This window comes from Cydia strobilella, chromosome 13, assembly GCF_947568885.1.
Source record: "Cydia strobilella chromosome 13, ilCydStro3.1, whole genome shotgun sequence".
Lineage (NCBI taxonomy): Eukaryota > Metazoa > Arthropoda > Insecta > Lepidoptera > Tortricidae > Cydia > Cydia strobilella.
Genome location: NC_086053.1, coordinates 14,747,330 through 14,774,151, shown reverse-complemented (window position 1 = coordinate 14,774,151; position 26,822 = coordinate 14,747,330). Strand labels below are relative to the sequence as shown.

General features: G+C 37.7%; 3 protein-coding genes across 3 annotated transcripts in view; 2 read left to right on the top strand and 1 right to left on the bottom strand.

Moving 5' to 3' along the window:
- Positions 1-137: 137 nt before the first annotated feature.
- Positions 138-12,862, bottom strand: LOC134746783 (activating signal cointegrator 1 complex subunit 2). The gene is made up of 15 exons (XM_063681324.1): positions 12,704-12,862; positions 12,547-12,624; positions 11,492-11,643; positions 10,700-10,880; positions 8,884-8,993; positions 7,410-7,497; positions 6,955-7,101; positions 6,315-6,418; positions 5,396-5,575; positions 4,680-4,820; positions 3,760-4,058; positions 3,261-3,498; positions 2,329-2,476; positions 1,471-1,637; positions 138-939 (listed from the first exon to the last, which is right to left on the bottom strand). Exons 1-15 carry the CDS (start codon positions 12,731-12,733, stop codon positions 789-791), a joined length of 2,214 nt encoding a protein of 737 aa, XP_063537394.1. The 5' UTR covers positions 12,734-12,862; the 3' UTR covers positions 138-788.
- A 175-nt stretch (positions 12,863-13,037) lies between these two features.
- LOC134746393 (uncharacterized) lies at positions 13,038-14,180 on the top strand. The gene is made up of 2 exons (XM_063680761.1): positions 13,038-13,417; positions 13,835-14,180. The coding sequence occupies exons 1-2, from the start codon at positions 13,142-13,144 to the stop codon at positions 14,117-14,119; spliced, it is 561 nt and encodes a 186-aa protein (XP_063536831.1). The 5' UTR covers positions 13,038-13,141; the 3' UTR covers positions 14,120-14,180.
- Positions 14,181-15,186: 1,006 nt separating this feature from the next.
- The window catches only part of LOC134746819 (S-adenosylmethionine decarboxylase proenzyme), a 51,477-nt gene continuing 39,841 nt past the window's right edge, over positions 15,187-26,822 (top strand). The window contains exons 1-2 of the mRNA XM_063681383.1: positions 15,187-15,543; positions 16,461-16,547. Coding sequence (XP_063537453.1) covers positions 15,419-15,543; positions 16,461-16,547 — 212 coding nt within the window. The 5' untranslated portion in view covers positions 15,187-15,418. The remainder of the gene's footprint in view (positions 15,544-16,460; positions 16,548-26,822) is intronic.

Below are 26,822 nucleotides of genomic sequence, written 5' to 3'. Positions count from 1 at the left end.
AAAAATATTAGAAAACGAAGGGATTCAGATCGAAGGTCATTGGGGCATGGGATCCTCTTAACACTGCTTTCATAAGATTGCATTGCATTGTTAAGGGGATCCCATGCCCCAATGACCTTCGATCTGAATCCCTTCGTTTTCTAATGTTTTTTGTAGCTTATGATATAATAGACACAGTATAATATAGTTGACTGAATGCAATATTTTTCGAAAGTGACTTCCTGCAACTACATGTGATTTAGGAAAGCTCGCACGAATGGAATGAACGAAACTTTCATTGTATGAGTGACACCTGTATCGGTATACAGTCAGAGCCATTATTTTTATTGGTTAATGTGATACACACATAGATAGTTTCATTCACTCATTTATTCCATTCGTGCCAGCTCTTGTGAATCGACCTGTACTACCACAGATTTAATATCTACGCTAAATGACGCAAATACCACGATTTGTATTGAAACCAAGCGTGCCGACTTTTTCATACAAAATTTACGCATAATATAATTTTAAAATTACTTATCTGTGGTAGGAAATGTGTTCTTGCCTTTGGGTGCCCGCAATTTTCGGGCTGTTGCAGTTAATTATCATGCAACGAAGCATTTTTTAAGTTTTCACGGACGTCCGGCTGCAACAACTGACGCGTGTGGACTGTAAAGAGCGACGGTCAACCTCGACGCTCGGTCGGGGTTCGGACACGCGAAGTAGATGCATTTGCGTCTTCTATGGTATATTTATTTCTGTGTGTAGTACCCTGTATCAGAGAAGAGAAAGCCTTAACTCCCCCGCTACGAGGGCATCATGCCCTGCGAGCGCTTCCACTGCGCGCCCTGCCTCCTGGCGTGGTTGCCGCGGGTGCCCTTGTGCTTCTCCTTGCGGTCGCGGTTGGCCAACACCTCCTTGTCCTGCCCCTGCCCGCGGGGCTTGCCCACCACGTCCCTGAAAAGGAGGTTACAGTTGTAAAACTATTAAAATTGTTTTAACTGAAAACATCTTACCTTGATGTACCCACACAACACACACGCACGCACGCACGGCTTAGGGCTTATTTTACATTGAGACTATAGGTATCCTTAACTTTTTGTGACTTAATAAGAAAGCAGAACGGCAGTATCACCTTCGCGTGTTACCGCCGATACCCGATGTATCTTTCTAAAATCCGAAGGTCATTCTCAGAGTTAACGGACTGTACGAAGTTGTTAGAAAACATGGTAGCTGGCCTCTCGTCTCGCTCGTATCTCCTCATGTGTCTGAGAGCCCTTTATATTCCAAGCGTTGACTTATGTAAGACAATCGAGGGCTTGAAAGCTTTATTACAAAAGTACAAACACATAAGGACATAAGGTATACTAAATTATCGCTCGCATATCCTCAGAGTTCTAACAGTTAATTTCCAAGCTTTGACTTGTAAAGACAAACATATCGTACACCTTATTACAAAGGCATAAAGTACACAATAACTTTACTAACTTGTTAGACGGCGGTGGAGGCCGATGGCCGCCGCGGCCTCGCCGGGCCTGGTAGTTGGCCTCTCGCCTCGCTCGGATTTCCTCAGGGTTTTGGCAGAAGTCCATTCGGTTCCGCGCGTTGTAGCTAGATGGCGCTGGCGTCGGTTCTGGTTCGTCTTCGGATGAACTCTGTAGATTGTAAGATAGATTCATACAAGTTCTGTTTATATAATTTATGGCAAGTTTGACCTAGTCGGTAGTGACCTAGTGAAGGGTCATTAGGCAGGGGCCTATGAAGTCGACGGTCCTGAGTTCGAATCCCGGTAAAGGCATTTATTTGTTTGATGAGCACAGATATTTGTTACTGAGTCACGGGTGTTTTCTATGTATTTGTTTATTACACATACCCACATATATGTTTAAGTACCCACAACACAAGCCTTCTTGAGCTTTACTGTGGGTGGGGCTTAGTCAATTTCTAAGAATGTCGAATAATATTTATTTATAATTTTATTTTGTACTAACTAAGTTACTAACATGTAATGATATGATAGCTATAATGATATAATGATACTAAATATGTTTTATGGAATTTTTAATTTTCTGAAATAAAGATAGAATATATAAAAATGGCTCAAAGAGGATTTTGGCCTCCAACACCAGAAGATGCCACTCATACCATAATTTATTTTACATAGCAGGATAATCTAAATTGACTAGCTAGGGTAAACACACTCTTTTCCTTCTCTATTGTGTCACCGTATTCGACCGAAAATAAACTCTATGGTGTTATACTATACATATAATAAGGTTAGGTTAGTAACGCTATGTGCATCGTATTCGTTAGAAAATAAACTCTATTTTGTTGTCACAAGGTTACCTCTAGCTCGTGTCGTGTCTGCAATGCTCTTGGTGTGACGAATGGTCTCCGTTCGTCGGTGGGATCTGCTGGAGCGGGCGTTACGCCATCAGAATCGTATGTATCATCGTATTCGTCGCTGTACATCGCTTGCTCATCGCATACCAAACTGAAATAAAAGTTTACTTTCTTTTAAGTTTATATCTTAGACCAAACAGAATTAAGAAGACATAAGAGTGCTTACTCCATACATCGGTTTTGTTACCAAAAAGACTATTATTTTCGTGGTCGACATCTAGCGTCAAGTAGCGGAACTATCAGTACTGCTACTCGACAATAGATGTCGCGGCAAACAAAAAGTCTAATGCTCAACGATTTTCAGCTAATATTATAACCAGAGTAACCGGAACTCTATTCTCCTGCTTATAATATTAGTTATAAATTGTTTTACTTTTTATCAGTCGCGACACATGTGACATCTAGTGCCGAGTAGCAGTACTGATAGACTTCTTAATTCTCTTTAGACGGTGGGCGTATGTTGCATAATGCATAAATCTATTAAAATGAACACTTAGACCGCCAAAGACGTCAAACGACGCGCGCGGATACAACCTGTGGGTGACAGCAGATGTCAACCTTCGTGAATTTCAACAAGGATGTCGGGGCTTCTAAACTCCGTGGCGACCTGACATAGACCGACTGACTGACTGACATACATATTTGGAATATTAGACCGACATTTAAATTAAAAATTAGACATGACAATCACAAGACCAGTTGACGACCAGTTCACGACAGACAGCGGACGACGAGAGACAGTTCAAAAGCTCAAACGGATGACATGGACATTTTGACCCCGCCGGTCTAATAGGTACTTCTCGTCCAGTAGTTCCTTTGGGGTGATTTTGACCAACGATGATTGAGTACTTTAGAGAATAAATCGAAATACTCACTTGTACTTGCTATAGATATCCACCCGCTGCCTAACATCGCCCTTATCATCTAGCAACTCCTTAATATTTTTATGTTTATCTTTTCTCTTCCCCACATGTATTTTAGTTAAGTCGACATCGTCTCTAGTCATGATGTCGAACTGGTCGCCGTCGAACACGTTCAGTCTCTGCACGCCGGTCTCTAAGAATTTCTCGTCGAGTGCGTCTTTTGGTATGATTGGGAGGGATTGATCTAAACCTGGAAATGAAGATTAAAGTTAGGAAAGTATATAATAGCTGTATATGAAATTTAGTTTTTAGTGTTAAGCTAAGGTAACTAACATAGTTTTAACCTGCAGGGACTAATGTGTACTTGCGAACTAACCAGGGTTCGAAATTATCCAGATAATTATAGTCTTTGATAAATATAGGATAATTATCCCAGGTATGAATGGTGCTATATTCATTTACTTGGGATTCTTTAGTAAATTTTAAAATCTAATAAAAAAGCCAAACTTACCTCTCAACGAAGCATCCAATGTATCCTCCAATATACTATTAATAACCCTCTCCGAATTAAAACCATAATGCTCTAAACATTTCAAAATGAACCCATCGCCCAAATGCGGTAAAATATCTCTCACTTCACTGATCAGAGACTCCTGTCTAATGTCTACGGGAATTTCATTGTCCATGGACGGTGGGGGGTTAGTGGGGTCGGGCGAGGGGTCAGAGTGGCCGTTGGTGAGGGGTTCGGGGATTGGTTCGTCGAGGTTGGAGTAGATTGCTTGGAGGATGAAGTCCGTTTTTACTGGGTCGCTGTGTTGGTATAGGAAATGTTGTGACAAAAAATGTTTAACCATTAATATACATATCCATGCCAAATTGTAGTTTTCTCGCACTAACGATCACGGAGCAAAACCGCGGACGGATGGACAGACGGACATGGCAAAACTATAAGGGTTCCTAGTTAACTACAGAACCCTAAAAAGCACCAGCCAGAATTTCCAGAATGCACTATAAGACCTGCATTTGTCCCTTAATTTTTTTGTGACAATCCTAGTTGCAAGCGTCCGTACCTACGATCGCCGCTTCCTATCTTGCTGAATGTATACTAAACTTGTTTGTCACCTTTATGCAACAAAAAAAAATCAACAGAAAACCGTCGGCTCTAAAACAACTTGTCTCGAAAAGTGTAAGAAACATGTACATCATTACACCTTATAAAACCAAGGCGCCCGCCGCGCCTGTCTGTCTGTATGTTCGCGATAAACTCAAAACTTCTGAACGGATTTTCATGCGGTTTTCACCTATCGATAGAGTGATTCTTGAGGAAGATTTAGGTGTATAATTTGTTAAGGTACCCGTGCGAAGCCGGGGTGGGTCGCTAATTTTCATAAATCAATCAATAAGTTTTTTATTATAGGTTTAAAAGGATACATATCAGGGTACGCCACCCTCAGCATCTCCAGATCCTCATGGACAGGGTAGCAAGCATGGTAATCGCTTATGAAGAGCCGCTCCGAAAGCCCATCCATCATCACAGCCAAGTACTCTTCCACGTGGGCGCTCACGCTGCTTCTGAAAATTTAGATTAGTTCGAAATCAAATGAAAGATGGCGCTGTTCCGTGTAGCAAACTTTCTATTTCGCGCTATTAAGATTTTTCTTGGGATAATGACCCGAACCTATACAAATTTCAGTTTAGTTACTGGATTGATCGCTAGATGGCGCTGTACTCTGTAGCAAAAATTCTACATCGCGCTATTAAGATTTTTCTTGGGATAATGACCCGAACTTATGCATATTTCAGTTTAGTTACTGAATTGATCGCTAGATGGCGCTGTTCCCTGTAGCTTAAATTCTACATCGCGCTGTTAAGATTTTCCTCGGGATAATGACCCCGGACTTGTAAAAGTTTTCATTGGTAAAAATCGAACGCTAGATGGCGCGGTTACGTGTAGCTAAAATCTTGCACCGCGCTATTAAGATTTTTCCTGGGATAATGATAATCACCCCAGACTTATAACTTATAACGATTTTATAACTGAATTTCACGCTAAATGACTCTGTTGTGTGACTTGTGTTAAAAATGCTGAATCGCACTATCAAAATTTTCTTTTCAATAAAAGTTGTTGTGTTTTGATATTTACTCACTCTCCATTCAATATGGCGTTCTTATACACCGCCAAAATTTCTCTGAATATGTCAATGAGTTCTGCGCGCGCCGTGTCTATGTGCCCCTCCACTTCTGTATACGCGACGCTGGTTTCATCTCCCACTTCTTTAAGTTTCTCGTATAAGTTCGGTATGCCATATTCGTAGAGTTGCACTATACTGAAAAAGATACAGTTTCGATGTAGATCAAAGAGGATATAATAGGATAGAGCGGTACTGTCATAGTAAATTTTGTAGCCACAGTAAATTCACTGCCATCTATCGACACACGATTATTACTAAAAATAAAAATATCAAAAAAATATTTATATATGGATAAATTAATTATTTTGTTATTTGCATTAATTATTTTTCATATTAATTTGACCCATGTTCTTTCACTGATATGCGTAAAAATTGTCAAATAACAAATGAAACCGTCAACGCCATCTATCCGAGAGTAGGCCAAAGGTAGTGGCGCCATATGATCGAGAATCAAATTTTATTGATTTTCGAGGCACGTTTTTTCCTTAGACTGTATCCATCTATTACGGAGTTATATCTATCTTTGACGTGGGTATTCCTATATATTGTGTAACATTTTAAAAATAAAAATAAATTGTTAATATTCACCCCTGTTAGAATCGAACTAACATATTTGAAGTACAATAAATTACTAGACTTATATTGACCGGGATATAGACCGTGATTACCTTTTGTATTATTTGTGAGCTCCCGATATTTCCCGAAAGGTAGTCACGGTCTATATCCCGGTCAATATAAGTAGTGAAACTAACCGTGAATCATTCAAAACTACAATAATTTAGTTTTTTTTTCTACTTCTCTCCAGTGACTTTTAATAAAATAAATATTCTATATTTATGTTTTAAATAGGTATGTATATTTTTATTCAACTCACCTATTTACAAAATTATTCTTCCTAAATATCTTAACTCCCTTAGGGTACGCTTCCAGGAATATTCTCAACGTCATTGCCATATCCAGTAAGTGTATCACCAAATCCTGTAACAACGTATACGTATTTTATTTAATATTATGAATTGTGTTGAAGTTGAAAACGAACTGAACTGATATTATAGGTATATAGTATTTCCCTCGCCAGGCCTTTTTGGGCTGGTTCGGTGGTTCTAACTGTTCTAAGGCATCGTAGTTTTTGTTTAATAGTAGGATTATGTATTTGTACAAGGCCATTTTCAGGAAAAAGTGTACTTTTTTTTCGTAAAACTACCAAGTTTGGGTTCTATTCAGAATTATAGAGGACTATCGATTTAACAAACGAAAAAAAGTGTCGAAAAAAATTGAAAAGTAATGTGGCGAATTTTCACATACAAAATATTGACCGTCACAAAACTCTAAAATTTGTATGAAAAACTGGAAACACTTTATTTTCTTTTTTTTTATCAACACTCGTAATTTTGAGACGAAAAAAGTGGGGACATTTTTTTTTTATGAATAGTCCTCGTGTGTCTGAGTCGAAATAACCCTAAAGTAACTCTTTCTCTGAAAACCCCTATAAGTAGATGGCGCAAAAACCCTACCTTCAATATACTAAACGTGAGTGGTCCCTGTTCCTTGCTGCTGGGAGGTCTCTTGATCTCGCCGAAGCCTTCGAAGGTCTTGGGCAGGTTCGGCGGGTCTACAGAGTCGTAGTCTTTGTTCACTTGCAGGATTATATATTTGAAGGCCTGTTGAAGAAGTTTTTTGCCAATTTAGAATAGGGAAAGTAAAAGAGGATTCAAAGAGCCTGTTGTGTAATTTTAAAATCTTTCTTTTAAAAAACAACTTTTTTTTTTTAAAGACGCTTCTAATGCCTTTTTTGGAAGCTGGTTCTCAATTTGTCGCGATTTTGTATATTTATTTGTTCCCCGTAGACGGCTGTATTAATTTGGCATATTTATATTGGACCTACGTGACCTACATGAATAAAGTATTTGAACTTTGAACTTTATGTTCAAATGCTTAAGAGTGAGGATGCAAAAGATCTGGTCCTCACCTCATTGACGAAGGCCACGGCGGCGGCCGCGTCGGCCTCGTACCGCGGCTGCAGCGTGAACACGCTCTCCAGCACTCTGGACACGTGCCTGATAAAAAAAAATCAAAATAAATTCTACTAATAAGTTTGTATATTTGAATGCCATCAGCACGCAAAAACGGCTAAATGGATTTAGATTCAATTTAGCGCATTCTAATATTATAAATGCAAATGTTACTTAGTCTGACTGTTACCTCTTTAAGCGCTTAACCGATTTATAGTTTGTCAAAGGACTGTCTCATTTCAAACATATTAGACAGAGAGAATCATACTGTCTTTGTCTTACACTAGTCTTAGCACCCAAAAGAAAAGGATGAGTATAGTGTACAGGCAAAGATAGATATAACTCCGTAATAGATGGATACAGTCTAAGGAAAAAACGTGCCTCGAAAATCAAGAAAATTTGATTCTCATTCAGAGGGCGGTACTAGTTTTGGCCAACTGTCGTATAGATGGCGTTGACGGTTTCGTTTGTTATTTAACAATTTTAACGCATATCAGTGACAGAACATGGGTCAAAATCATAAAAATAATTAATGCAAATAAAAAAATCATTTATCTATATTTAAATACATTTTATCGTATTTTTATAAATCTTCATTTTTAGTTTTAAAGTGTGTCGACAGATGGCAGTGAATTTACTGGGGTTACAAAATTTACTATGACAGTACCGCTCTAGTATAAGTTACTCTATGGTATAGGGTTCCGTACCCAAAGGGTAAAAACGGGACCCTATTACTAAGTCTCCGCTGTCCGTCTGTCTGTCTGTCTGTCACCAGGCTGTATCTCATGAACCGTGACAGCTAGACAGTTGAAATTTAGATGATGTATTTCAGTTGCCGCTATAACAACAAATACTAAAAAGTACGGAACTCTCGGTGCGCGAGTCCGGGCGCACTTGGCCGGTTTTTTGGTTCTTATTTACTGCCAATTTGGTTTGGTTAGATGATGTTTTATAATATATAAGATAGTTCTTATCCCAGAAATCATAACTTCAAAGGATTAAAAGGACGGAAGAATTTACTATAAGTAATTTCAAGGGTTCCCCAGGGATTTAAATTTAAAACAGGAGTAGTTAATGGGAGAGAGGGACATATCTTAAGGTGCTACCCGAGGTTTTCATCTATTTTTGACAAGTTTTAAATCGTATTTCCTACTTTTGCACTACATATAGAATAATAAGACAAACAGCTTCGGTTCTTCAATCGTTTGTCTTCATTTTTGTCTAGAGAATTTTGAAAGAAATAAATACTTATCTGCTATTTATGATTTTTGTAAACATTGTCTAAAAAAAAAAACTTTTTTCGTATCTCGATTGCTGTGAAAGATCTTACATTACATATACGAAATCTACATATTTGGGTTGGTCTTTGACAATTGTCCATTTTTCACGTTAGTAGAGTTTTAAGCTTACACTATTTTAAACTATAGTTACCTAGTATTGTCCACGCCGTACACCAGGCACGTGTCCCATAGTATGGGTATCGTGAACACGAAGGTGTTGTATATGAGATCGGCCATATATTCTTTACTAATCCACTGGGACTGAAAAATAACACAAATATTACAAAGGCACGACTTATATATGGTACGTGGGCAAAACTGAAAGTTTCTATCATGAACCACTTAGAGATCACACGATGAACGAAAACGTTTATTTGAAAATATGTGTTCGTTTTAAGTAAAAGGTACCACATTGTCGCTCTGACAGGTTCTTCGTATAGAGATGCAAGCAAACTTCACCCGAATGGTAAGCGACAATGTGGTACCTTTTACTTGAGAACGACGCATATAAATGTTTGTCTAGTTTTTTAAGATACATTTTATTCGGTTATGTCTCTTTTAAGAATACCAGCACTACAATTTTCAATTGCATGTCGGTCGTTTTTACAATAAAATTATAACCCGAAAAAGGTTGAGAAAATTCGTACACATTGTCAGAAAAAGTTGAGAAAAGCGATTATAAAACAAAATGTTGCATATATCTACTACAGTTTTGACATACAGTAGCGTCAACCAATCTAGCCGTGGGCGAAAACCACACCTGCGAGGCACTTTTCAATGTGTTTTCCCAAGGTAATAAAAAGATCTAAAATATTTATTTTCACGTCACAATAAATAAAATAGTAAATAGAAAGTCCATGCATAGATCATGATCGGCAACGCAGGCTTCGTCAAGTGGACACAAAAGCAAATCAGCAACAGGCTTCGTCATCTACTTACAAGTGATGTAATCTGCAACAGGCTTTGTCAATCTTAACCACTAAATTAAACTATTTAGGCTATGGTGCCACCCCGGACCGTAGCCGGCCCAAACGTCCCCATGACACTGGCAGCGTTGCCCCGTTGAATTGCCAAGGAGATCTGTTGGACCAGGTACGATCCGGAGCGAGGATCGCAACCCCTATCTCTCAGTCGCCGACCCAATTCCCACACAAACTCCTTAGCCTCCGCACCCCAAAGTCCTGCAGTCTCCACCGCAACTGGTATAAAATCATACATTGGTTCCAAGGCAGAGTACTTCGTATGCTTCTGTTTAGCCGCATATTCCGCAGCTGAACCAGCAGCACTGATGGTGTGACTCAGATGGGACGGGGCAAAGTGCTAACACACGTTGCGTCCCATAAGAGGCACCGACCTTTCTGCCAAGGAACCAATGTAAGACCATCTGGCCTTTTGCCATCAGCCCGGCAAAATCCCAGAGGCTCAAGGACACAGGGAACATTGGCTGAGACCAAAGCGAACTACCTCATTTATCGCATGGTGACGCGAAAAACGCCCAGCGCACAAGATTAAAAAGATTGACTTTGCGAGGCCACCGTAAGTGCGAGGCCGTGGGCGAAGGCCCCATTCGCCCACGACTAGCTCCGCCACTGCATACCCAATTCATAGACACTTCTTGAGCAACAGAGTGGTCAACGCTTGGAACAAACTCCCAGGGGATGTAGTAGCGGCCCAAAGTGTCAATGAGTTTAAGAATAAATTAGATAAGCACAAAGCAAATTCTACTCAACACTGAGAACTTGGTTTATGACTCTGGATACAGGCATTATCAGTTGTTTAAACTGCCTGCCTGCATTACAAATAATAATAATAATAATAATAATAATTCAGCATAACCGAAGTTTTACAGCAAAGGGATATTTTATCAAGTCTAAACTAGCAACATGAGCTGGACCATAACTTCATACCAACCGGCTCAATAAAAACAGTAAATCTATATTTATAATAAAATTACTGGTACAACATACCTTACTCTCCTTATTAGTAATAAGCCTGCTAAACACAACCAGTATCAGCCTCCTAATTTCGCCATACAGTTTCTGTACATCTCTGCTTTCGTGCGGCGGCATGTACGGCGGGCTCGCCTCTTGTAGGAAGGACACCAGCGAGTCCATGCATTGCGGGTGGTATAGAACTGTGCTCCAAAATCTGCGACATGTTATAAAAGGGCTTAGTCAAGTCACTCAATCAATTGCATTTTTGTTGTTTATGTCTATTATCAATTTGTTTTTTATACACGCACTAAGCACTTCTATTAAAAGTATATGGAATAGCACCGTGTGCTATTCGTAAACTAAACAAAAAATTTTACGAGTCTGGGGGTCGTTGCCCGAAGAAAAATCTTAATAGCGCGATGTAGGAATTTTGCTACATGAAACAGTGACATCTAGCAGGGGATTGGTAAACTAAACAAATATTTTACGTGACTGGGGTAATTATCGCAAGAAAAATCTTAATAGCGCGATTCAGGATTTTAACTACACGAAACACCGACATCTAGCGTGAGAATCGTAAACTACACAAAATTTGTACGAGCCTGGGGCCAGCCATTATCCCAGGAAAAATCCTAATTAATCCTAAACTATCTAGTGTGCTATTCGAAAACAACAAAATAAAAGTATGGACTGATTAATACAGAGAATATGGTTTACGTGGCTAACGTGATTTACGTTTTTTACTAAATCTCAAAAACGATTGTTAAAAGTTGTTAAATGTCTGAATTGCGAAAAATTGCAATTAGAACTATGGAACAAAATTACCTGTGATGTTCTAGACTAAGAAGCAACTTGAGATCATCCAAGTATCCCTCCATTCGAGTCTTCCATGCATCTACAGCACCAAGAACCAATCCACTGCCCGACGGAGGGCTCTCATACACTATCATCTCTCTTGATTCCACCCAATATGGGTCCTAGAAAAAAAACAAGGTAAGTGTTCATTACTGGTGTAAGGTGTTGGAATCATTCCCAAATTGCGAAAATGCCACATGGTAAAATTTCGGAAACCTCTAATTTTTTTTATTATAATCAAGTTTCCTTTGTTTAATGTGAAAATTTCTTGCATTTCTGAGAACTTTTTGCACTTTTTGGGTACTTTCTGCAACTTGCAACCCAGATAGCAATTGAATATATAATATTGACATCTATCCCTATCGCTCCTGAGTATTCAAGTGAGAGATAGAATTTAAAGCTGAAGAATTAATTACATTTTATAGTTTTTTTTGTTACAGCTTGCAATCATTTCATACATCCAAAATTTATAATTTTCATTTCATTTTCACTAATATTATAAATGCGAAAGTGTGTCTGTCTGTCTGTTATCTCTTCATGCTTAAACCGCTGAACCGATTTTGTTACAAAATTATTCTTTAAGGGGTAAAAAGGGGGGTTGAAGTTTCTATGGGAAATCAATAAAAAGCAGATTGGATAAAAAATAAGCTACCCTAATTCCTCACTCCATGCAGACGAAATTGCAGGCAAAAGCTAATGTGAATAAATACATAAATTTTTGGTTATGTAGTTACAAAACTATGGTAGTGGTAGTAATATGGTACGGTACAGCAGGTTGTAGTTGACTACCAGTAACAAATCATACAATAAACGGAACAATTGGTAAGGAAACCATAGAGAACATGCGGATATTACATTAATTATAATGTTTGATTTCAATCATCGTAATGATTCTATAGCTATTATACTCATTCTCTGTTACATTAACACCGCATAGCAACAGCGACACGTTTGGTACAGTTTACAAATGCCACATGAGTGCGTTGATATTGGACATCATTGTACAAAAATCAAAACAGTCTCACCAACGCTTTGATTTGTCGCACAACGCCCGAATCCGACACCGACAGCAATAGCCTCTCGGCTGGCAAGTTCTGCGAGTTCTGGAAACGATAAAAGTTTACAGGCAACCAATTTAATTAACTTCGATAAAAAGTTATTCAGTTAGTAATAAAATCTCACCGAAAATTCAACATTTTTGTTACTCATCATACGTAAACGTATTTAAATAATTACAGGTACTAGCTACTAAATTACGATATAAAAATTTATTTTAAAACACAATTAATGAACTTAAATAATTATTTAGCAGATTTCGTTCTTTACGTACAAAACCACGATTGCAATATTCAATTCATGTCATTTTGACATTTTTGACAGTCTTGTCTTGATGTTTCGTCGAAAATCCCCTTGGACGTCGGGAGGTCGGGTAATTTCAGAACGTGATTATCTCTGGTCCGCATTTTGTGTTCTTGTCGGAACGGAACGCAGCCAACACAGAGCCAACACAGCCATACATAACGTTAACAAATGTCAAACAAACAAAACAAGACTGTTACAAATTACGGTTTTATATGATAATTTAGAAATTTAGATTGTTAAATTGTTTCGTATTTTACAATGAACAGGTTTGGTGTCGATCCAAAAGTAAAGAAAACACTTGTCAGGAACGTAGAACGTAAAGTTAGGCCTACTGCGCGTATAAAAGTGGTACACAACGTTCAAAATACCCCGTCCACTGAAGACCCGTCTACATTACAAGCTAGGGAATTAGATCAACCAACACTTTGTTCAAGTGAATTACTAGCTAATTATTTATCTGGAGTCAAACATTCGCTTCCACCTCCTTTATCTTCCAAAGATCTGTGTGAAAGTAAAGCAGAAATATGTACAAAGGTAAGAGTACATTAATATTCAATGATTGGATATGTAGTCGGAATTTCAACAGTAAAAACCGGCCAAGTGCGAGTCGGACTCGCGCACGAAGGGTTCCCATTACGCAAAAAACTGCAAAGAAATCACGTTTGTTGTATGGGAGCCCCACTTAAATATTTATTTTATTCTGTTTTTAGTATTTGATGTTATAGCAGCAACAGAAATACATCATCTGTGAAAATTTCAACTGGGTAGCTATTACGGTTCATGAGATACAGCCTGGTGACAGACGGACTGACAGCAGTCTTAGTAATAGGGTCCCATTTTTACCCTTTGGGTACAGAACCCTACAAGTCATAACTGTTCATCCTCACTGGTATTAATATAATAATATAACCTTACAAACATTTTTTGATTTGACATCTATTGCTGTTTCAGATGACAAAAAAGCTGAACTTCCACATAAACGACAGAATGTATAAGGATCTTATAGAATTAAATGCCACTATTGATGAACGAAAGACAAAAAGAGATGTGCGGCCCTCAAGCAGCACTAGTTCTGTTAAACGGGATGCAGAGCCAAATATTGAAGACTTCTTTGAAGAAGAGACCGACATTGACACACCGCCTAAAATACCTGTAATAAAACCTAAATTCAGACCTCTCCGGAAAGTGGATGACGGAGATCTACACAAATTAGTTGCTACTTTTGAATGCTTATGACATGCATATGCTATTACAACCTATGCTCAACCTGATTCAATTATTAAAAGTTTTAATAAACCATTTATGACATATTGTATGTATGTGTGGCTTATCATTACTGCAATATTTCTCTAACACTGGGCCGTCTGGGCCAAACAACATTTCATTTGGTGTGAAACCCAACATCATTATGTGACATACACTTCTATCTGCTATGGGTGGTATTCCAATGTCATTTCGTCTCGCTCTCTCACTAAACTAAATGTGAGACGCAATACACATTGGACAAAGAATAGGTGGAATACCATCCTACAATACCAAAATAAATCTGTGATATATCTTAGATATTGGTCAAACCAAACAAACCAAATTGTCAGTAAATAAGAACAAAAAATACTATACTCATCCTTTTCTTTTGGGTGCTAGTACTAGTGTAAGACAAAGATAGTATGATTCTCTCTGTCTATTTTTGAAACTATAGTTAAAGAGAATTCTTTGAAGCCACCTCCACACTCGAGCGTGAATCGCGGCGCGAAGCCGCGAACGCGAGTGTGGAGTCTAGTTTGTTAATCAGTGAAATCCACTCCGCTTCGCGCCGCGTAGTCTGGGGCGGCCTATAAGTTCGCTCCAGACTACGCGGCGCGAAGCCGCGAACGCGAGTGTGGAGTCGATTTCGCTGATTAGCGAACTAGACTCCACACTCACGTTCGCAGCTTCGCGCCGCGATTCGCGCACGAGTGTGGAGGGCCCTATAGAAGCCATTCAACTTATTTAATCGTAATCGTTTATTGCAGACAAATAGTCCATATTATGTACCTACACACTATTTACAAGTAGAATTAATTTAAGATATTATCAGAAACGCCAGAATAAAAATATCTAAATATTTGTAAATTAAACATTAACTTATGTTCACATTGACTAATGATAAATTTATTACTTTTATTCTCTCGGTTTCTGTATTTTATTTTAGTATACAAAATTTTACTTAAATTTATATATAAGCGTTTTAAACAATAGCCTTACTTTACTCTGTTATTAAATCTTCCCACCATAGACTAGGCTATATAAAGAAGAGAAGCAACTGTCGCTTTTCTGTTCCGAACGCACCCGCGCCGAGCGCCGACTCGCTCGTTCTGTAGAAAGAGAAGTTCGTGCTCCGTCTCCTCTTTCACCTGCATTTTGCCAATAATTTTGTTTCGTTCAGTCAGTCAACTTCCGACATCTCTTCTTTGTGGTTGTGCACGAAGTCGTCTAGTCGAAACCCAGTGGGAATAAAATTCTCTATTTAACAAACAAAGGGAATAATCTGTCGCTATGGCTGAAAAGGAAATAATATCAAGTAATCAAATTAATAATGATCAATTCTTTGAAGGTGTTGAAAAGCTAATAGAAATTTGGTTTACACCGGCTAAAAATGCGGATTTGAGAAAAATTACACGGTGAGTTTCACTTAGCAATAAAATGGGAAATGATGAAATAAAACTTCTGTTAACTTTATTGGTGTGTTTAAATTGTTACTATAGGTTACCGGCATTTTATTACTTGTCCATAGCCGGTTGAATAGTTCGATCCTAACAGCAACTTGTTTACGAGGGAAGTTTTCATCTTGAATTGTATTTTTTTGTGTATTCTGCCACTAGCTGAGTATGTTTGCTAAAAAATTAGTTGTGTAGTTGTGGAACGTTCTGGAATCAGCTGTTGTCGAACGCGGCAGTTGGTCGCTTCGTTGGCCAATGGCCACTACCGCCGGTGCCGCGATGTTCGAAAATATTTTCTCCTGATTAGAATCCTAACAGATGCTCTCTCGTTATTTATAAACAAGCTGTGGGTTGTATTTAGATTAGCAGAATTAGATATGTAATGAGACTTGGTAGTTTAAAATACTCGTTTCCTATTGCCTAATTTATTAAGAGTAACAAAGGGATCAAACTTAACCTATACCTACATATTGTGGAAATAATGAGCCATAGGTTCAAATTCATCTTTGATACACAACCACTGTAAATAACAACTACAAAGAAAAGAAATTAGTTACTGTTTTCTTAATCTTAATATTTTACTATCATTTTCACTCTCTTGTATTTTGAAAAATCAGATTTTGCTCATGTGAAATAAGAAAATTCCATAACAGAAAAACACATTATAAATTTCATTCCTATTCCATTTAAAAAGAAGTACACACAAGGCTACTTTTTAAATGGAATAGTGATGAGGTCCAATAAGATTTTGACTGTTAAAAACTTAGTGTTATATTTACCCGTGTCTTGTATTTACCTGACCCTGACCACATGACATCAAAATCTAGCCTATCTTTTTCTTAACTAGCATACAATTTATCTATGATGTTTTTGTGCAGCCAACAATGGGAGAATGTTCTCAAGATTGTGCGGTGCGAGATCATCTCTTTCACACAGAGCGAGCAAGTCGACGCCTATGTCCTCAGGTTAGTGTTATTGTAATTCAGCCTTATTTTAAATTTATTTTAAGTGACTTGGGTATTTTTCAAACAAATGTTAAGGAAAAAAATATTTAACTTGTAAGCCTTGTAGGTTTTTCCACCTAATTTTACAGAATAAAAGCAAAGCTCTTATATTAACTTAATGTTATCATTTCATAGTATTTTTATAATATTATTGCAAAAGAAAGGTTTTTGATCACTCAATTACAATTCAAATTTCTTTGTTACATTTATTTATAATAATAATAACGATACAGTACAGCTATCATAACAGTTGCCCAATGCGATGTGTAGCAAAATTTAAAGATAATAAAATATTTATAAAACTATTTCTAAGTATAACATAACACAAAGTGACTTTGATGAAGTTATTTTCATAACAATGGAACACATCAATCCGGGTAGAACTTGATTGAGTGTACACAAGGCTCTCGTCCACGGCGCCTCGTGCAGCTGGTAAAACGACAATTAATTGAAAAACTGAATTTGGTAGGTTACTATTAATAACTAATATCTTATGTTTTTATTCCCAAAATGCTTTTGCATGTTTAGCATAATAGTTATCTCTATTGATCTAAATATATTACCATGAGTAGAATATGAGTAATTACAGCGAACATCCACAAGATAAGGATTATGAAAGTTCCACTCACTTGAAGGGCTCTGCTTATCTTATATGATGTGTCAAATTAGACCGAAGTTTTAACACTATAGATAAAATTACAGTTTTCCACTATCTACTCTTAGGTTAGCTAAAAGAGATCCTGTATAGTGTATAGGGTTTGCCTTTGTACATCAATTTCTGTAAATTTTATTTGAACCTGTTTTTGTACAAGAAAGTGATTAACCTTGCGAGACCCGTCGGCTCCCTGGGTAGCCATATTTACTATATTTACTAGAATATGGGTCCGGGGAATTAAAAGTTTTTTTTACTTCCAAAAAGGAATAAAGTAAAGATACCATTCGATTCCTTGCATTTTATAAAAAAAAGCACTATATGCGCAAAGCAAGCATTAAACGCAATATTTCACCGACAAAATCGCAATTTTACTTATTTTTCATACATTCAAGATGGGCTCTCAGTGACCTTGACGTCACGTTTACTTATCGTTTTGTTAGGAGCGTTTCGCGAGTGAAGTACGACTGTCGGACTTTGACTATCATTTCTGACTTTTGTATTGCTTTATTGCAATGGGTCCCATATAGACATTTGATCCTAAAAAGAAACCTGATCGATTGATACCATTAATAAAAAATTGTCATCAAGCCTATTGTCAATACAGCACTACAATTACTAAGCAATAAATAGGTGACTCAGACAAATTTAGTTTAATGTAATTTTGAAAAGTTATGTTTTTTTAATATAAAAAAATAACTAATCGGAATCAGGAGGAATGCATGCACTTCTGATTTGCATAGTGCAGCAGTTCTCAAACTTTTTTGGCGACGGAACCCTTTTGGAAAGCGAAATATTTGACGGAGACCCAAATTAAAAATGTTCGCTCGGCTCGGCACTATTGAACTGGACCAGACATATAGAAGAGCTGGTTATTGTTTTATATTCGGAGCCCCCAAAGAGGCTTTGCGGAGCCCTAGAGGTCCGCGGAGCACACTTTGAGAATGGCTGACATAATGAAACCCTCACTTCGCTCCAACGTCAACATTATCCTCATTTATCAGTTAATTTAAACAAACGAGCTTAATAACCAATTGGCCATACAGATAAGTAATCGATCAATTTTAACGATGTTTACGAATAGGCACGCGTCAACGTTAGATAACAGGCAAACTATCACGAACTTTGGACATGAAGTTCAGTTTAAAGACTTTAAAGGAATAACGCACTGCGTTTTTCATACAAAACTATTCATATTTGCCTTGATAAGGATGACTATGAAGCGTTATTCAAAGGAAAAACGCATTAATTATAATAATTATACATATATCTGAAACTATACATAATCCATAATAATTCTATGAGAAGATAACTGCCAAGCGTATTCTGTTTTTTAATAACAGGATACGAATTAGATCAGAATTAGTTATGGATCGGATCTGTCAGTGTCAAAAGTGAAATTTCTTCGACCAAAACGTAACTTTTGACAGATCTAATTCCTAACTTGTTATTGAAATCAGAATACGCCTGTGTCAGGCGTGGCTCACTCCGCGGTTTCGTCGCGTCGCTACAAGTACATGCGGCTTACACCAATTTTGGTGTCTAGCCATAGTAGTTGCCGCGCACCGCTACGGAACGGACGCCTGTTGGCGCTTGCGCCACCTAGCGGTCATCTGACGTAATAGACGCGTTTTGTCAGAGAGTGAATCTTAAATTCTGTACCTAGTACCATACTAGTACTATTATTTATTCTGTGCCTGTGTGACCGTTCCTAACGTACTACCGGACTCGTGTAAAGATAAGCCGGTATGTATACTTGACCCTTTTATCTATTCCGTACAACGGAACAGTTTTAACAATTGGCAAAATCCCACTAAGGTTCGGTCCAATGTGTATTTGCGTCTAACATTTTGCTTAATGAGAGAGTGAGACGCAATGACATTTGGACCAAGAAATTGGACAGATGGAATTACCATCCTATTGTTATTATTTATTTTCCTTGTGGATGGAATAGGTACCTACTTTGTGGAATCTTTTTACCCGTGTGACTCATTTTAATTTCCCTTGCACATTTGCTCATTTTAATCTTAGTGATACAATACCTACGATTTCTCTCTGATATTTAATAATTGTTTATAATAAATAAAATATGCTGTAAGTATTGAAAGTTATCTACGATGATTTAGTAATTATCTTTTTGCTTTTGCAACTACCTTACTCAACTTACTCAGTAATCACTCAATAAAATCGTACTAAGTAATTCGTAACTACCTGCTTGTACGAAATATACCTAACGGCCCGGCCACGACATCGAGCGGCGGCGGCAGCGGCGAGCGGCGGCCATAGGTTGGAGCGAGAGCGCCGCGCTATGTCGTGGCCGGGCCGTAACTTCGATGTAAACAAACGCACGACCGGATGGCAACAGCATCGCAAAATCAAATATCTAACCAACTATAGGATTTATTAGCATGTCCATAACCATATAAGGGTACCATTGTCCACCCTGTTTATTGACACATTATAAACCTTATTGCTAAATACATACGGCTCACCGATGGTCAGTTAAGATTGCTGTTAGTACAGTCGCTATCAGATATATCGGAGCGGCCGAGGTGCTCACAAATATCTGAACACGCACTCTAACGCCTTGGCAATAGAGGCGTGTTCAGATATTTCTGAGGACCTCGGCCGCTCCCATATATCCGATAGCGACTTTTCACCGGAGTAAATTTCCGGCTGTCAGCCGTAGTCTTTTTTTAACCGCCAATTTATCCATTAAGCAAGCATTATATTTAGATAACTGGCAATTGAGTTGGATTAGGGGTAAGACAGACGAAACGACTTTACGTGGCGGATGTAATAGACAGACATTTATTATCCGTGCCAAAATTGGTTAAACGGAACAATTATGGTATCACCTCCGCGTCTAATGTGATAAACCCGTTCCCCAATACGGCTAAGTGCTGTATAAATAAACCATCCTTTGAAATTATATATTTTTATGATAGATCAATAGCTGCGCCGCATGGCAACTGCATATATGTATAGGTATAACCTCAGACCGTTAAAGATTCTGTTTACTTCAATTTCTAACGTCTCGTTACGTGAAGACGCCTTCACTACAGTTTCCCTAAGTGTGAATGATCACCAATGAAACGTTTACACGCTTAAAAATTTATGGCGAAAACGTAACGGATAACTAACTAACTATAAGTTACTTATAACTATACGCTGCATTCGCTGTGTCAAATCTTGGTATGGCCAATCCTATAGTCTTGGCGATATATCTGGCCCCTTAGAGATTATGTCTCTCGCAATCGAGTGATTTATTGATCAAGTGACCCCGACAATTGCCTCTTGACCTTCTTGTAGCCATATAAAAGTTACAGATGTAATAGAATAAATTGTCCAAGGGTAGAATTGCTCGAAATTGCCTTTTGGCAAAGTAGGTAGTTTGCCTTAAGAGGTTGGGGCGTTGGAAATTATATACCCGTGAATTGAATTTTATTTGGTGTCCTATTAATACCAAAAGTTTTGGTACCTATATAAACATTAGCGGTCAGTCCTTCCGGTTTTTTCAAAGATACTATTATTATTTTATTTCCGTTGGTGCTACAACCCTTTGTGGGTCTTGGCCTCCTCCACAATCTTCCTTCAGATGTCGCGGTGCCTGGCGACCTTCTTCCAGTTGGTAAACTTTCCCATCTTCCTGAGATCCTCTTCTACGTGTCTTCTACACAATCCAACCAACGCTTGCGGTCTTTTTTGTTGCGGCGTCCACCTTGTCATTACTTTTGCTGCCCTCTTGTCCGGCATCCTTTCAAGATGACCCGCCCATATCTCAGCCGCTGTGACTTACAGAACCTCACGATGTTCTCAAAGATACTACAAACAGCTTTTTTAAGACGGGTTTTAGTTTTTTTTTTTTAATTATTGGTCCTGGTACTGATGCACAAATCTTGGATTCGCTTTAGTGTTTTCTTCCTCTCAAGTATTGCTATTGCAAGTGTATCATCCCGAAATATGGCAAATAGAATTAACGGTGACACGTACGTTACGAGGTGTCAAAAACGAAATTTTCGTCGACCATGGTCCCGAGTTCAAAATTCCCGTTATGTTACACAGATAAAACGCACTCCTCATCATCATCTTCCTCGCGTTATTCCGGCTTTTTGCCACGGCTCATGGGAGTCTGGGGTCCGCTTGGCAACTAATCCCGAGAATTGGCGTAGGTATACTAGTTTTTACGAAAGCGACTTCCAACCCAGAGGGGAAACTAAGCCTTGTTGGGATTAGTCCGGTTACCTCACGATGTTTCCCTTCACCGAAAAGCGACGGGTAATTATCAAATGATATTTCCTACGTAAGTTTCGAAAAACTCATTAATATACGAGCCGAGGTTTGAACCCGCGACCTCCGGATTGAAAGTCGCACGCTCTTACCGCTAGGCCACCAATCAGAGATGGGCAAAATGTAATCGACTAACGATTAACGATTAAGATTACAAGAATTAATTGCGACTGACGATTGAAAACGACGATTGATCAATCTTAGTTGTATAGAGTGCAACTAATTTAGTTGCAACTAAATTAGTTGCCGATTGATTTCGGACAACTAAATTTTGTAATCGACTAATTAGTTAGACTATTTTCTCGCGACTAATGTTAGAAGCAAATTGAATAGAATACCTCGGTATGGCTATGTTGACAGACTGATTAGGACATCTTAACGGATGTTTAAAAATAAAATAGTCATGTATTACTTACGATATTTTGACCGTTTCTAAGGAGTGAGATCTGTTCTCACTATTATTTTGCTACTAAAGTAAGTAAGTTTAATGACCACACGTTAAAAACAAAATAGACCGCGTATATAATAAACAACATGCAGATGTGTCATTCAATAGAACGTGTTATTTTTAGAAGATGCGTCGGCACTTGCACCAAAATGCAACAAACAACTTCCAGTTCCAGGTATAGTTCGTAGTTTTCAAACAGTCCCCTTTCGGCTTATCCTTTGTCTATTGTTAAATGAAACCGCACGTGCTACTTACTAGCATAAAAAAATGGTATGGCCGTTTTAACCGGTTATTCAATTACCACTCTATGGAGATTGCAATAAGGTTTAAAATGAACTAATGGGAAAACATATTCCTTAGCTGTGTGGTCTTTGCGGTTACTGAGTGCCGGCAAGTCGAACGCTAAAGAACCAGTCTAAAATGTGTCATCGATATGCGTAACAAAGGCGCGTTATCGGAGAGCGCACTTACACTGGTTTTTTTAGCGTTGGACTAGCCCGCGCTCGCCACGATGCACGAACCAGGTAAGAGACAGGGTCGGATTGCGATTAAAACATTTTGATGGATTCATGACAAGTATGTATTTACATATTTAAAACAAACAATAATAACATTTTTTTACTAATCAGTTAAATAATAACATTAGATAATAATCCGTTTTACAAATAATCAACTATTAAAATATTCCTCTCTAATGTTACAGACTAAAAACTAAAACTATATTTAACAAAATGAATACATATATGCCCTTTTTAAACAATATCGGCTTTTTTACAATATATAGGTATTACAGACAAATTTTTAATAAACTAAAATAACGTTTTTTTATACAATGTAAATAATAAACAACCAGCCAAACAGTAATGAGTTATACATACATACAATATAAATTACTAACTAAAAATATAAATAAACATGCATTGGTACAATATAAATAAAGATGTAGATATATTCAATTAATAAATAACAAAAATCACGACTACTTTTTTTAACTAGTTTCTTCATCTTCGGAATCTTCTGTCACATTCATTATGACAGAGGGGTGCCCATAATCTCGTTTCATTTTCTTTTCAATCTCTACAACATGCCTGCAGCAATTTTTCCATTGGCCACTAGTGCTGTTGACGATGTCTCTGATGTGTTTTAGCACCGCCTCGCTAAATTTGGGATCAGTGTTTCTTTTCCTGACACTTGTTTTCAGATTACCCCACATTAATTAATTATTTTCTTTCGCCATTTCGTCTACATAATAAACTTTTTCGAAATTATGTTTCTTCAAAATAGTTAATAATTCTTTTTTAGTGGCTTTAGCAGGGTAACTAGCATCAAATTCAAACCACAAAAATAATAATTGGGATCTTGAAATGATAGTAGACGAAATGGCGAAAGAAAATAATTGTAAAGTGCTAAGATTACCCCCATATTACTGCACACTTAACCCCATAGAATTAATGTGGGGTAATCTGAAAACAAGTGTCAGGAAAAGAAACACTGATCCCAAATTTAGCGAGGCGGTGCTAAAACACATCAGAGTCATCGTCAACAGCACTAGTGGCCAATGGAAAAATTGCTGCAGGCATGTTGTAGAGATTGAAAAGAAAATGAAACGAGATTATGGGCACCCCTCTGTCATAATGAATGTGACAGAAGATTCCGAAGATGAAGAAACTAGTTAAAAAAAGTAGTCGTGATTTTTGTTATTTATTAATTGAATATATCTACATCTTTATTTATATTGTACCAATGCATGTTTATTTATATTTTTAGTTAGTAATTTATATTGTATGTATGTATAACTCATTACTGTTTGGCTGGTTGTTTATTATTTACATTGTATAAAAAAACGTTATTTTAGTTTATTAAAAATTTGTCTGTAATACCTATATATTGTAAAAAAGCCGATATTGTTTAAAAAGGGCATATATGTATTCATTTTGTTAAATATAGTTTTAGTTTTTAGTCTGTAACATTAGAGAGGAATATTTTAATAGTTGATTATTTGTAAAACGGATTATTATCTAATGTTATTATTTAACTGATTAGTAAAAAAATGTTATTATTGTTTGTTTTAAATATGTAAATACATACTTGTCATGAATCCATCAAAATGTTTTAATCGCAATCCGACCCTGTCTCTTACCTGGTTCGTGCATCGTGGCGAGCGCGGGCTAGTCCAACGCTAAAAAAAACCAGTGTAAGTGCGCTCTCCGATAACGCGCCTTTGTTACGCATATCGATGACACATTTTAGACTGGTTCTGTAGCGTTCGACTTGCCGGCACTCAGTAACCGCAAAGACCACACAGCTAAGGAATATGTTTTCCCATTAGTTCATTTTAAACCTTATTGCAATCTCCATAGAGTGGTAATTGAATAACCGGTTAAAACGGCCATACCATTTTTTTATGCTAGTAAGTAGCACGTGCGGTTTCATTTAACAATAGACAAAGGATAAGCCGAAAGGGGACTGTTTGAAAACTACGAACATAAGTAGGATTATCCCATTGTTTTGTCACCGCGTGACACTAAAAAGAGTTTTACTATTGTCAGAGACAGCAAAATATTGATAGTTTCTATGTCTAAGATTTACTCAGTATCGTATAATTCAAAGTATTAATAACTAGCTGTGCCCGCGGCTTCGCCTGCGTGGAATTCGGTCTGTGTCAGTAAGCGGCTAATTCACCCCTAATTTATCTCCCTGTCCCCGGGAGACGGAACTTAAAGTAAAGTTGACAAATGGATACGCTAGAGGACTGTAGTCCAGATAAAATATTTTACAATTAGGTACCTACCACCAAAGATAGATATAACTCCGTAATAGATGGATACAGTCTAAGGAAAAAACGTGCCTCGAAAATCACGAAAATTTGATTCTCGATCAGATGTCGCTACTACCTTTTGCCTACTCTCGTATAGAGGGCGTTAACGGTTTCGTTTGTTATTATTTAACAATTTTAACGCATATCAGTGAAAGAACATGGGTCAAAAAAATAAAAATAATTAATGCAAATAAAAAAGATCGTTTATCCATATTTAAATACATTTTATCGTATTTTAATAAATCTTCATTTTTAGTTTTTAAGTGTGTCGATAGATGGCAGTGTGGTTACAAAATTTACTATGACAGTACCGCTCTATAATATTACATCCTCTTTGCTACCACTAAATAAAATTACACTCCAAAAGGTTTTTGTTGCCCTTATTCAAATTTTTGACGTGATTTAAACGGCATAGAGTAGTAGGTGTATATCGAACGATACAGTACCATTTTTGTATTTTTACGTCCTTGACTGTACCTATCCAAATCGGGTACACTACATATTTCCGAAAAAATATTATTCCGAATTTTATAATGTCGAATTTTATCATTCCGATTTTTAAATGCTCGACACGTCAAAATTCCGACTGTCATAATTACGAATGATGAAAATCACGAAGATTTATATTTCCGAAAACCCAAAAAGCCGAATTTTGTAAATTCCGAACTACATAATTTCGACTATAACATTTCCGATGGTGGCAAACAACGAAATTTAACATTTACGATTTTCAAAATCACGAATTCGGAATTGCCCTTATCCGATTCCTATTTTAAATATCCCAATTTTTAAATTTCCACTTTTTTGGCAACAGTTCGTTTTCTTGGGGGTCGCAGTTCTAACCTAACCTAACCCACTTTTTTGGCAACAGTTCGTTTTCTTGGGGGCGCAATTCTAACCTAACCTAACCCACTTCTAGCAACAGTTTGTTTTCTTGGGGGTCGCAGTTCTAACCTAACCTAACCCACTTCTAGCAACAGTTCCGGTTCGCAGTTCTGTCTAATTTATTTATGCCGAATTTTTATGCCAAAAATATTTTATGCCGAATGCCATGACGCGGCACGACAGGTACCCGTAATAATTACTAAAACGTGAGTCTTCATTTGAATATCACGGACTTCATTTTTCCAATCTTAAAAAACCGAATTTCTGAATACCGAATTATTTTATTTCCGATCGGACAATGATTTTTCGGAATTTAGGAATTCGGAAAAAAAATATTTTCGGAAAAGTGTAAAATCGGAACTTTAAGCTTTCTGTCAAGTGACAATCGGATTTAAAGTTTTCGGAAATAGCACATTTGTGATTTTATTCCATCGTGTTTTTAAAAATCGTAATTTTGATATTTCGGACTTATAAATAATCGGGATTATGAAAGTCGTGGTTATAAAAATCGAAAAAACGTATTTCGGAATATTTGGGTGTTCCCATCAAAATCATGTCATCCAAATCGGTCCTCCAGTGAAATCAGTCTAAGCATGACGCCGGCGGCGGGCAGTGTCTGCCCCTTTTTTTGTTGTTTTCGGAGTGGGAAATGCAACTGCGTAGCGTCTGCCCCTACGACTTGTTGATAGTCATAGCGAAGCAGGCGCTCACGGGGACCTGTAGGCGCTTAAAGCGGAACGGGAAGTTGCTCGGAATGGAGGGGGATACGCAGGATGAACACGGCTTCTCCGGCGCCACACTCCGTCAGGATCTGCGCCTATATATGTATTGCGTACGATGTATTTGGGATCACAATCGAGACTCGCGCTGGCTTGCCGTTTCAGCCGAAAGCGAAGCGACCTGCCTGGCTAGCGCCACTGAGTCTCTCACCGTGGTTTTTCTTAGACTCCTGAGACCGTGCCCCTTGTGGCCGCAATGCATTGCGAGACTTTCGCGAAAGATTCGATTTTTATCGGGATGGCATGGTAACGCGTATAAGTCCCAAATCGTTTGACATTTACTGAAAAATTCGTGACCATTATTAAGAGGAAAGGGCACGGCCGCTTCTCCATGCAAACGCAGTCTCCATTTTTTGGATAAAAA